At 38.3% G+C, this 13,597-nt stretch overlaps 1 protein-coding gene across 1 annotated transcript; it reads right to left on the minus strand.

The window, feature by feature from the left end:
• Positions 1-10,926: 10,926 nt before the first annotated feature.
• On the minus strand, positions 10,927-12,967 carry LOC149043837 (histamine H2 receptor-like). Its single transcript, XM_089210124.1, has one exon. The coding sequence runs from the start codon at positions 12,944-12,946 to the stop codon at positions 11,444-11,446; it is 1,503 nt and encodes a 500-aa protein (XP_089066250.1). The 5' UTR covers positions 12,947-12,967; the 3' UTR covers positions 10,927-11,443.
• Between the last annotated feature and the right edge of the window lie 630 nt (positions 12,968-13,597).

The raw sequence follows: 13,597 nt of genomic DNA on the forward strand, positions 1-13,597 counted from the left end.
GAGCTACTGATATACGGAGAGTTATTGGTCCGCGTACTCATTGTTTAGCCGGCTGTTATTTGATGCCATTGTTAATCAGTACAGCGGTTTGCAGCCAATGTTTATCGACGTAAGTCTAGCAAATAAAAAAACGCTGACTGATATCAGCGAGCCCGCAATGTAACATGAATACTTGTTAGAGGATTGCTTAGTGCAACAGCTGTCACTTTAACGTGCGCCACAACAACAATGCACTGGTGGATTTAAACGACTGCATTGAAGGCTTCTTACATTTAGGGCCTCGAACTTCGTTATGCTAAAGCCTGCAAGGTGAACGATTCATCGTTAAAAATACTTCAGAAGAAATGTGAAGATGGCGAACTTTGAAAGGAATTTAGACTTGAACGACTTCAGGAATTATTCTTATTTATTCTTATTTTATAAATCGCTTACTAATTTTCTTCCATTCACTCCCTGCGCGCTCACACCTCACCGCCTCCTCTCCGAAAAAGGGCGATTATCCTACGCCATCCTTCTACACTCCTTTCTTTCAATTTTTTACATGTGCCTTCATGTTCTTTCCTGTCCACAAAATTGTTACAATCTATGGCGTTCGTATTTCAATAGGAACACAACTCTTATAGGTACCTGTACTGCACTAAGCCCGTTTGACTTCAACAGTGCTTCATTCTTTACGCCTCGCTTATCATACTAAATAAATAAAATACTTCTCAAACAAGGACCGTGCAGAGGGAGGGACGAGAAGGAGGGCTTTAGCCCTACCCCCCCCCCCCCACTTTTAAAAAACACTTGTCCTGCAAAGCATGCCCCTTTCCTCCCCCCTGGCTGGAGCCTATCCGTTTGTCAATAGCCCCTCCCCCCTTGCTCAAGAATTTTCTGCTCAAGCCCTGTCATCAAAACCAAGTTTTGCTTGTATTAAATAAAATTCATCGAGCGATTGAATGATTACTTTATCTATTCACTAGCTGCGTTATTTGCCTTATTCTTAATTTTAAGATACAGTGTTATTATTAACTGCCCTTTACTTTACCTTACCTTAATTCATTAAAGTGGAGACTTTAAATGAGTTCCTTGTAACACCCACTTTGCTGTGGGAAATAACTTTACTCACTAAAAAACGTGCAAGTAATAAGATAGCAAAAAATTGATATCAGCACTCTCCGTTTCAAATAACTGTTTTGATAACAGCGTGTGGAGGGGAATCGCCAATAAAGTTAAAAAAAAAAAGTTTATTTGTAAAAAAAGTATTATTTTCATATAAGAAAGCAAAAGCCGTTGTAAGTGATCTTCGTTTTCATTGAAATACTTTCCTATCGGTAAAATTTCACCTACAGGGGTTAGTGGTATTTTGATTTTATTTTCATGCATCAGATTAACTCTGGCGGTTTCGTCAAAGATTTCCAAAGACCTAAACTCATTAACAGCCTTTCTCATAAAACTATCAAGAGTTGATATCCGTCGGTAGCCTTTTTCATGGCTTCATCGATTACAAGATCGCATGGGCATCTTGATAAATAAAGCATTAGCTCGAGGGCGGATGTTTTGATGCGTTCGACAATTCATGTGAATTAGTGTTGGAAAAAGGAGTTTTTAAACCAATCACCATCGAGGAAATTGTAATTTTATATTATGCATTTTAAATGTATTCAAACTACCTCTAGGGCGGATATTTTGATGCGTTCGACAATTCGCGTTTCCAGAAGACTTATGTGTTTCTTTTCCGTTTTAACGCTTCGGCGCTGTAGTCTTACAGCGAAAACCACTCAACTAGTTTGATACCTGTTCCTGTCTGCGCCGTCGTGTCACGAAAGATGTGTGACGATTAACATGAACAAGTGGAAAAAACCGAAACTACAGATGTTCAAAAAAAGACTCCAAAGCTTTTGTTTCACATTTCCCACTATTTTGGAACAAATTAATCCAGGGAACATAATGGTACATAAAATCATTTCCACTGATTTTCGTGCCGCATGCAGTTGAACCAATTTAAAAATGAAAATGCACTCTTACTAATTTTAAATTTGAAACTTTTTTTAAGAAGTCGAAACGAATTTTTTCCATCAATACCAGCTGGAATTATAGTTCAGATAACCTTTTCACGTCAATGAACGAAAACGTTCATTTCCTGACACTTTATCTGCAGTAACTCTAAGAATTAAAAGGAGTAATCAATTAAATTTATAAATGGATTGTTCCTTCAGTTTATAATTCACTTTAGCCTTAATTTGTTTAATGATAAGCGAGTAGAGCTCTTTGGAGTGAATCTTTCAATATGTTGCTAGGCAATATATAAAGCTCAAAACATTAGAAAAATAGGAAAATAAAATGGGGCATGAAAATTATTTCCATGGTAACTTGGCTGTCAACATAACATTTTTAGCTTTAACCCCCACCGTTTCCCAATTTTTTAAATGATGATTAAAATAGTTAAAACGATTTTTTTCTCATACAACTTTATCTACATCATCATTGCTTCGTACCTCCATATTTTAGAAAATGATGTTTTCACTCGATCAGCCGCCACATTAATATGTAGTTCTGTATTTGTCAGAGCACCACTAATGTTACAGTTCACTTGCTCGCCAATCGTTTCCTAAGGCAATTTTTTGTCATACCATGTTCTTTCCGAAGTAAAACAGTGCAAACGAAGCGAGTATATTCTCAAGAGTATCACCGTATTTATGATTCCAACCTCCTCTTGCCACTACGCCAAAAATTTAAGCTTCTCTAAGCTTACTAGGGCTTTCAAACGAAAAAAAACTAAAAAACATAATTCGCAGCACCATTTCAAGACGATCAAAGAAATAAAAAAATATCGAGAACAAAATACCGAATAAAGAAATCGGAAAAAAAAAACTGTTCGATTCCTTTACATCCCTCTTGCACTGTTTGTGTTAATATCTTGCTTCTTCAGAAAGGACATTCTGGGCAATTGGTGACCGATTTCTTCAAAACCTTGTGTTGAGCTGTTTTTTCATTGGGATGGATGACGTTTGATGGCGCTGTTTTCGGTCGTCGTGTTGTTTCATTTAATTGACTCTTCTGCCGGCTGTTGGAAATGTTTCCTTTAGCTCTGTTATCCCAAGATTTGGAACTCAATACACGGCTAGGATTCACCATTCCTTTGGGCGATACCACACTGGTTTGTGAAATTGACAGGGCAGCATGAATTCTCCTTTGAATTTTTCGCGTTCTATGAGACTTCGATCTTTCATGGTGGATTGCAGCGCTTGTCGTGGAAATGGTCGCGCGTTGTTGTAACTTTAATTTACTAGGCTGGACACTGCACGTTTTGTCACATTTGGTAGGCGTGGGATCGGACAGAGACCTTTCCAGTTGCATCTTTGGATTTCTAGGAGGCTCAACCGAAGCTGATCTTTTTGAGAGTGGAGCTAGGGTACCCTGTGTTTGTTCTGCTAGATTTACCAATCCTACGGATACTCGTCTTCTTAAATTTCTTCGACCGTCAACTCGTTGTTGCAATTTCTTGACGCCTAAGAGCTCTAGGATAGCGTTTCGAAAACGTTTGTCTCTGTACGAGTACATGATAGGACTTACTAAAGAATTAAACTGCACCACCGTTTCTGCGAAGCGGTAAACAGGATATGTACGGAAAGCGGGGAAAATATTTACCAAAATGGCTGTACTAGTGAATGGAACGAAGGATAGTACTATTGCTACGGTTATCATAGCTGTTGTTTTGGCCACCCTACTTTCGAGTCTAGTTTTGGCTAAAAAGGCAACTTGGTTGATTTGATTTCGGTCACGTTTCCGCACTTCCAGGAAAATCATGAAATAAAAATAACCAATGGCGGCTAAGCAGCCAATCATCGAAACAATTTTTCCCACGAGCCAGATGGAAATAAATTTGCGGTGTACACCAGCCACCACCATTAGAATTGGTGGACCCGGTGTGATAACTCCAAACAGCCAGGCAGCTATCGCAAGTCCCGTAAGACGACTTTCTGTAACATTGTTCCTGTATTTTATCCAGCTTTTTACAGCCATTTTCCTCTCCCACGCAATGGCAGTTAAGTGGTATAACGATGATGTGGACAGTGAAAAGATCATTAGTTTGTTTAACAAGAGTTGTATTGGACAAATGTCCTGAAATGGAACCTGGCTTAATATCAACAGCTCGTAAGTAGCAGAAAGCGGCATAGTTATAGCTCCTGTTAGGATATCTGTGATTGCCATGCTGCATAACAAAATATTTGAACGTTTTTCCAGTTCTCTTCTTTTCTTCAAAGCAACAATCACCAAGGAGTTGAAGAGAACGGTAAAAGGACAGGTAATAAATATTATGGCCACTAATATCCAAGAGAAAGTTATACTGTTTAAATCCGAGTTGGGGTTTAAACGTTCAGGGCACAAAAACACTGACCTGTGTTGATTCGTGGTGGAGAGATTTGTGTTTGTGATTGTGTCGTTTGCAGCCATGTTGACACAAGTAGCTGTTGTCAGAAATTGAACGGCTCACTCATGTTGTCCTTCTGTATTTCATCCAATTTTTTTGCACTCTAACATCGTGTAAAAATCAGCTGTCTCTAAGAGTCTGAGCCAATAATATATGGAGAGTCATTGGTCCGCGTAATCATTGTTTTTCCGGCCGTCATTTGATGCCATTGTTCATCAGTATTACGGTTTGCAGCCAATGCTTCTCGACGTAAGTCTAGCAAATAAAAACATGCTGATTGATATCAGCGAGCCCGCAATGTGACATGAATACTGGTGAGAGGATTGCTTGTTGTAACAGCTGTCACTTTAACGTCCGTTATGACAACAATGCATTGGCAGAGTTAAACGATTGCATTGGAGGCTTATTACATTTAGGGCTAATTGTTATTACATTTAGGGCTAATTGTTATTACATTTAGGACTTTCTTACATATACGACAGTTATTATATTTAGGCCTTCAACACCTGTCATTAAGTTTCCGGGTATATTTCCGTTACGTACGCAGAAATTAAACAGACCAGAGTTTTTCTTTGCACCAGTGGCGTTAATAAGTGTTAAATGAATATGGAAGCGATTTTCACAGTAGTTAACACTACTTAAGCAGTATAGTGAAAATTAGGCCTGAAAAAAAATAAGGCCTGCACAGGATTTGAACCCATGACCTCTGCGTAACCATTGTGGTGCTCTACCAACTAAGTTAACAAGCCAACTGGGAGCTGGTCCATTATGTTGGATCATAATAAACCCGTGAGGTGAGGATTCAATGACTGTAAATATATGAAAGACATGTATCTGAACTGCGGTTAAAGAAATGAATATGAAAGCGATCTTCGCAGTAATGAACACTACTTAAGCGGTAGTGACCTCTGCGATATCGGTGCAGTGCTCTACTAACTCAGCTAACTAGCCAACTGAGAGCTGGTCATTATTTTCTTAATTCCAGAAGTAAATCTATCTTTAAAAAATAAAGATGAAAGTTTCTGATGTACCACCTAAAATAGTTTCATGATGTCAGTAGGAAACTTGGTCTTGAGGAGAGGATTTTATTCCGCAGGCCCTAATGCTGTGTGCGGGCCACGACAGACTCAGTCTTACAATGACTTCAAAATACCAAGTCTTGATTGTGGTAATCCAGTGCAGTATCAGAATCTAAATACGACTAAGCTTTTGAGCGATGGCGTATACGTTTAAGCCTTTAAAATGTAAATTTTTTGCAATTTCCTTTTTCTTTACGACTAACCGGTAAAATTTGTCAATTTTTACGATTATCGACTAAATCGTTTTACGGCTAACCGCACTGAGACCTTCCTTTAAAACATGCTTTAAAATGTAGCCTCTTCTGATAATAATCTTTTGAAACGTTTCAAGTACCTACATACCTGAGAGAATAAGGAATACATAAGGATACATCGTGTTTGACTTAAAATCAAGGATCGACTATCAAGAGTCTTAATAAAAACGAGTGGTATCCCTACCAAAATTTCGGAATTTTCTTCTTATAGCCGATGTCTCTACACACTTACTCTCGTAGGGCGCATTGTTTTGGAGAGAAAATCTTTAGCAAATATCAGTCTCAAACTTCGTTGGGCTAAAGCCTGCAAAGTGAACGATTCATTGTTAAATAAACTTCAGAAAAAATGTGAAGATGGCCAACTTTGAAAGGAATGATAACTTGAACGACTTCAGAAATTATTTTTACTCATTCTTATTCTATAAATCGATTGCTAATTTTTTTTTCCATATAATCCCTGCGCGCTCACATCTCACCGCCTCCTCTCCTAAAAAGGGCGAGTGTCCTACGCCATCCTTCTACACTCCTTTCTTTCAATTTTTTTCTTGTCCACAAAATTGTTACAATCTATGGCGTTCGTATTTCAACGGGAACACAACTCTTATGGTACTTGTAGTGCTCTAAGCCCGTTTGACTTCAACAGTGCTTCATTCTTCACGCTTCGCCTATCGGTATACTCCTCATACAGGGACCGTGTAGAGGGAGGGACGAGGAGGGCTTCAGCCCCCCCCCCCCACTTTTAAAAAAGACTTGTCGTGCTAAGCATGCCCCTATCCTCCCCCCTGCCTAGTTGGCTGAAGCCTGTCCGTTTGTAAATAGCCCCTTCCCCCTTGCTCAAGAATTTTTTGCTCAAGCCCTGTCATCAAAATCAAGTTTTGCTTGTATTAAATTAAATTCATCGTTGGATTGAATGATTACTTCATTTATTCACTAATTGTATTATTAGTCTCGTTCTGAATTTTACGATACAATGTTTTTTTTTCACTGCCCTTTACTTTACCTTACATTAATTCATTTTAAGTAGAGTCTTGAACGTTTGCGATAAAATTGCAGACACAGGTGTTCAATTTTGTCGAATTCATTATTCTCTAATCAGGGCTGATCCGTTGAGCTTTAGGCGAGAATAGATTGGTACGACTGTCTTGTCCCGAGCCCTCTTCAATTTCTTTTCCTGCCGCACACAGGATCATCCAAGCAGTGTATTACGATCTCCTGCGGAGAAATCAATTCCACGAGAACGTTTTGTCTTTTGATCTGTAGTCTGACCATGACAGGTAGAACTGAATAATAAATGCAAATAAGAGTCACGTTTGGCTTGCAGGCGGGGAACCTGTTGATAAAAGCATGACCAGGTCATTTACTCTTTATTTTCAGACGAGTTCAGTGACTCTTTAAAATTACATCACGACTACTTTTGCTTGGCTAGTATCGATGAGTATTTTTGGCCTGTTCTAAATTTACCAAATTGCAGTATCAAATATTTTAACCCAATTAAGCAATTTAAACTAATTTTTTAGGATTTACTGTCGTTGGAGTTTTTTAAGTCCTTGATTTTTTCTTACATACAGTGTCCTTGTTTATTAGTTTTAAATAGCCTCCATTTTGTACAATTTACCATCTCAGCCGGGTAAGCCAAAAGAAAGTTACAAAACAACTAAACCAGTAAATGCTTGGATAAACAAATAAATAAATAAATGCAAGGTCGAAAGCGTATAAACAAATTTCAGGGAACGGAGGACAGAGGACGGAGGACGGAGGACGGACGGCGGACGACGGAGGACGGACGGCGGACGAAGGACGAAGGACGGAGGACGGAGGACGGACGGCGGACGACGGACGGCGGACGGCGAACAACGAAGAGCGAACAACGAAGGGCGAACGGTTTCCTGTAGTTGAGATTTCTCGGTTTCCTATCACTTGCGCCAAGTATTTCTTTTTAACTCTCCAACTCTCAGAAATTATGAACAAATAACTTCTCCCTGTACAATCAACACGTTATACAGCAAACAGGAAATAAGAATACTCAAACTTATCAGGTTGAAGTTGATATCTTGACCTAACACCAAATTCTCGTTACTAATTTACAGGTAAATGTATAGCAGTCAGAGAAGAGAATTTATGATCAGAAATTGGGAGTCAAAGGGTTTATTCATGCACCTTTTGGTTTATATTTCTGAAAAAGCATCATCTAGTTAATTACTCGATACCAAACCGAGCCTCTCACTTCCAGTAGTGCTTGAAAATCATATTTTACGTCAATTGTTTTATTATTTCATTTTCGTTACTGTAGAAAGGGTGACCTCTCTCAGCCAACTCATTCGATCTTGGTGAACTCTTCAAATCCTTTAGAAAGAGAGGATTGCTTTTTTCTTGTTTAAAAATAGGATGGGATGATGGGATAGAATGACAGAAACGAGAATTAATAATGAGAACTTAGGAGTTAAAGGGTTAATTCATACGCCTTTTGGTTAATATTTTTGAAAAAGCATTATCTAGTGAATTATTCCATACCAAAGCGAGCCTCTCATTTCCAATGGTGCTTGAAAATTATTTTTTTTTGCCGATTGTTACATCATTTCCCTTTTGTTTCTGTGGAGAGGGTGACTTCTCTCAGTCGACTTATTCAAATCCTTTGGAAATAGAGGATCGCCTTCTTTCTGTTTAAAAATAGGGAGGGTTTTTTATGACTCGACCATCACCAGCACTGAAGCTCTCTTTCTATACCCACAATTGGCTGCGAGAAAGGAAGTAGAAGGTTACAGAGCAGTAAACTCGTGAGGTTTAAAGAGGGTTTCACTATTTTCCTAGCATCTACAATTTAATGAATCATTACGACTATAATTTTTCAATTTGGACGTCGGTAGCAGTACAAATTCTTTATCAGAATCACACTGTTTTAGGTCATTTAAGTCACTATAGCAACACCAAAGTCGTCAAGAAGCTCCCTTAATGTTAGCTGTACGTGTCAGAACTTGGAAAAAGAGCGGTAATCCCGCTTTTCATTTATCCTTTTATTTCTTTATCAAGTTGTACGATAATTTCTAATCAACATATTGGGATTAGTTTTATGTAAAGTTTTCAAAAAAAGTTTTATCGTGGGGGCAAGAGATTTTTCGTTATTCTGAGGTTGCTACAGACCTTCCCAAGTAATTTTAGTGACACTGCAGCTAAGTGTCTTAAAAAAATAATGATGATAATAATAATGATAAAAAACGTAAACAAATTTCAAATACATTAAAAAACTAACAGTGCGACTGATCACGTAGAAAGCTCGCAAAAAGTTTGTACTCTCTCCAATCCAGACAGACAACATTTTTGAAGCCAGAGCGCGTGACTATATATTTTTTTTCTTTTTCTTTGGGAACATGTACCAACTGATAGCAGCATCTTTAAGAGAATGAACTTAAATCATAGTTCCTTGTAACTTAAAAACGAGTTTAAAATGATTAATTTGCTTTACGCAATCAGCGGACCTAAGGCTTTTTTTAATACTAAGGGTTGATTTAATTAAATAAATGTCATTTCACTATCAGCTTTGGCCTTCTTGACAATGTGCACAAAAAGAAATGTTTAGATAGAAGGTCCAGAAAACTTAGGATTGTTTAAGACTCGGTTTTGTTAAACAGCAGCTAAACCATGTTTAAATAACCGGCCCATTGGCCTCTTCTCTTTTTGTCGTCTCTTTGTCCACGTACACCGCCCTATTGTTTTGCTAGCCGATTCTCATCGTCTGGTCGCAAGCAATCTTATAGGCTCATCTCTGAACGATTCTCTTCGATAAACCAACGCTTGCGTCTTTGTGGGAACACAAACACTTTGAAAGGTTACAGTCATTGACAAATAAGAGCTATTGGATTTCAACCAAGTTTTCACTGGACCGACGTTGTTAAGGGAAATCTTTTCGTCTTCGTAACATTTTCGGCTCGTCCAAGTCGCAATTTCGTACATCAGAAACATTTGTGATATTTTGGTCCACTTTGCTGTGGGAAATAACTTTACTCACTAAAGACGTGTACGCAATAAGGTTACGAAAATTGATATCAGCACTCTTCGTTTCAAATAACCGTTTTGATAACACAGTGTGTCGAAAGGAATCGCCAATAAAGTTAAAAAAAAGGTTCATTTGTAAAAAAGTACAATTTTCATATAAGATAGCAAAAGCCGATGTAAGTGACTTTCATTTTTCATTGAATTAATTTCCTCTCGGTAAAATTTCAATTACAGGGGTTAGCGGTAATTTGCTTTTATTTTCATGAATCAAATTGACTCTGGCGGTTTCGTCAGAGATTTCCAAAGGCGTGAAACCATCAAGAGTCTTTGTCATAAAACTATCAAGATTTAATATCCGTCAGTAGCCTTTTTAGTGGCTTCATCAATTACAAGATCGCATGGGCATCTTGATAAATAAAGCATTACCTCTAGGGCGGATGTTTTGATGCGTTCGACAATTCGCGTTTTCCAGAAGACTTACGCTTTTCTTTTCCGTTTCAACGCCTTGGCGCTGTAGTCTTACAGGGAAAACTACTCAACTGGTTTGATACCTGTTCTTGTTGGCGCCGTGTGTCACAAAAGATGTGTGACGATCAACATGAACAGGTGGAACAAACCGAAACTACAGATGTTCAAAAAAAGACTCTTTCCAAAGCTTTTGTTTTACATTTCCCACTATTCAGGAACAAATGAATCCAGGGAATACAATAGTACATAAGAATCATTTCCACTGATTTCCATGCGGCATGCAGTTGAACCAATTTAAGAATGAACATGCATTCTTATTAATTTTAAATTTGAAACTTTTTTAAAGATGTCGAAACGAATTTTTTTTTTCATAAATACCAGCTGGAATTAGAGTTCAGATAACCTTTTCACAGTAATAAACGAAAAAGTTCATTTCCTGACTCTTTATCTGCGGTAACTCTAAGAATTGAAAGGTGTAATCACTTCAATTTATAAATGGATTGTTCCTTTAGTTTATAATTCACTTTAGCCTTAATTTGTTGAATGATAAGCGTGTAGAGCTCTTTGGAGTGAATCTGTCAATATGTTGCTAGGCAATATATAAAGCTCAAAACATTAGAAAAATATGAAAGCAAAATGGAGCATGAAAATTATTTCCAAGGTAACTTGTCTGTCAAAGTAACATTTTTAGCTTTAATCCTCAGCGTTTCCCAATTCTTTCCATATTAAATTGTGAGCATGAGCGATTTAAATGATTTATTTCTCATACAACTTTATCTATATCATCATTGCCTCGTACCTCCATATTATAGAAAATGATGTTTTCACTCGATCAGCCCGCTACATTTACATATAGTTCTGTATTTGTCAAAGCACCACTAATGTTACAGTTCAGTTGCTCGTCAATCGTTTCCTAAGGCAAATTTTTTTGTCACACCATGCTCTTTCCTGAGTAGAATTGTGCAAACGAAGCGAGTATACTCTCAAGAATATCACCGTATTTATGATTCCAACCTCCTCTTGCCACTACGCAAAAAATTAAAGCTTTTCTAAGCTTTCCAGGGCTTTCAAACGAAAAAAAAACTAAAAAACATAATTCGCAGCACCATTTCAAGACGATCAAAGAAATAAAAAAAAAACCGCGAACAAAATACCGGAAAAGAAATCGGAAAAAAAAAACTGTTCGAGTCCTTTACGTCCCTCTTGCACTGTTTGTGTGTTAATAGCTTGTTACTTCAGAAAGGACATTCTGGGCAATTGGTAACCGATTTCTTCAAACCTTGTGTTGAGCTGTTTTTTTCATTGGGATGGATGACGTTTGATGGCGCTGTTTTCCGTCGTCGTGTTGTTTCCTTTAATTGACTATTCTGCCGGCTGTTGGAAATGTTTCCTTTAGCTCTTTTATCCCAAGATTTGGAACTCAATACACGGCTAGGATTCACCATTCCTTTGGGCGATACCACACTGGTTTGTGCAATTGACAGAGCTGCATGAATTCTCCTTTGCCTTTTTTGCGTTCCATGAGACTTCGATCTTTCATGGTGGATTTCGGTGCTTGTCATGGAAATGGTCGCGCATTGCTGTATCTTTAATTTACTAGGATGGGCAATGCACGTTTTGTCACACTTGGTAGGCGTGGGATCGGACAGAGATCTTTTCAGTTTGCATCTAGCAGGCTCAACCGAAGCTGATCTTTTTGAAAGTGGAGCTAGGGTGCCCTGTGTTTGTTCTGCTAGATTTACCAATCCTACGGATTCTCGTCTTCTTAAATTTCTTCGGCTTTCAAGTCGTTGTTGCGATTTCTTGACGCCTAAGAGCTCTAGGATAACGTTTCGAAAACGTTTGTCTCTGTACGAGTACATGATAGGACTTACTAAAGAATTAAACTGCACCACCGTTTCTGCGGAGCGGTTAGCTGCATATGAACGGAAAGCGGGGAAAATGGCTGTACTAATTAGTGGAACGAATGATAGAACTATTGTAACAGTTATCATAGCTGTTGTTTTAGCCACCTTACTTTCGAGTCTAGTATTGGCTAAAAAGGCAACTTGGTTGATTTGATTTCGGTCACGTTTCCGCACTTCCAGGAAAATCATGAAGTAAAAGTAGCAAATGGCGGCCAAGCAGCAAACCATCAAAACACTTTCTCTCTTGAGCCACATTGAAAGAAATTTGCCGTGTACATCAGCCACTACTATTAGAACTGTTGGACCGCGTGTGATAACTCCGAACAGCCAGACAGCTATTGCAAGTCTCGTGAGACGCTTTTCTGTAACATTGTTCCTGTATTTTATCCAGCTTTTTAGCGCCATGTACCTCTCCCACGCAATGGCAGTTAAGTGGTATAACGATGATATGGACAGTGAAAAGATCATTAGTTTGTTTACCAAGAAGTCTATCGGACAGATGTACTCATATGGAACATGGCTTAATATCAACACATCGAAAGTGGCAGAAAGCGGCATAGTTATAGCTCCTGTTAGGAGATCTGTGACGGCCATGCTGCTTAACAAAATATTCGAAAGTTTTTCAAGTTCTCTTCTTTTCTTCAATGCAACAATCACCAAGGAATTGAAGAGAACGGTAAAAGGAGAGGTAATAAATATTATGGCCACTAATATCCAAGAGAAAGTTGTATTGTTTAGATCGGTGCTGAGGTTTGAACGTCTAGGGCAGCACATCACTGACCTGTATTGATTCGTGGTGGAGAGATTTATGAATGTGTCGTTTGCAGCCATGTTGACACAAGTAGCTGTTATCAGAAACTGAACAACTCACCTATGTTGTCCTTTTGTACTTCATCTAATTTTTTTTGCACTTTAACACCGTGTAAAAATTAACTGTACTTTAGAGTCTGAGCCAATAATATATGGAGAGTTATTGGTCCGCGTACTCATTGTTTTGCCGGCTGTCATTTGATGCCATTGTTAATCAGTATAACGGCGCGGTTTGCAGCCAATGCTTCTCGACCTAAGTCTAGTGACATGAATACTGGTGAGAAGATTGCTTGTTGCAACAGCTGTTATTTTAACGTCCGTTACAACAACAATGCATTGGCGGAGTTAAACGATTGCATTGGAGGCTTATTACATTTAGGGCTAATTGCCTATTACATTTAGGAATCAATGTAATTACATTTAGGACTTCATTTCATTTAGGACAGTCATTATATTTAGGCCTTCAACACCTGTCATTAAGTTTCTGGGTATATTTCCGTTGCTTAGGCAGAAGTTCAACAGACCAGAGTTTTTTTTTTTGTACCAGTGGCGTTAATAAGTGTTAGATGAATATGAAAACGATTTTCGCGGTAATTAACACTGCTTAACTGAGCAAGAAAATAAGGCCTGAAAAAAAATTAATGTCTGTACAGGATTTGAATCCATGACCTC

The sequence above is a fragment of the Pocillopora damicornis genome, chromosome 6 (genome assembly GCF_964200805.1).
Source record: "Pocillopora damicornis chromosome 6, jaPocDami1.2, whole genome shotgun sequence".
Lineage (NCBI taxonomy): Eukaryota > Metazoa > Cnidaria > Anthozoa > Scleractinia > Pocilloporidae > Pocillopora > Pocillopora damicornis.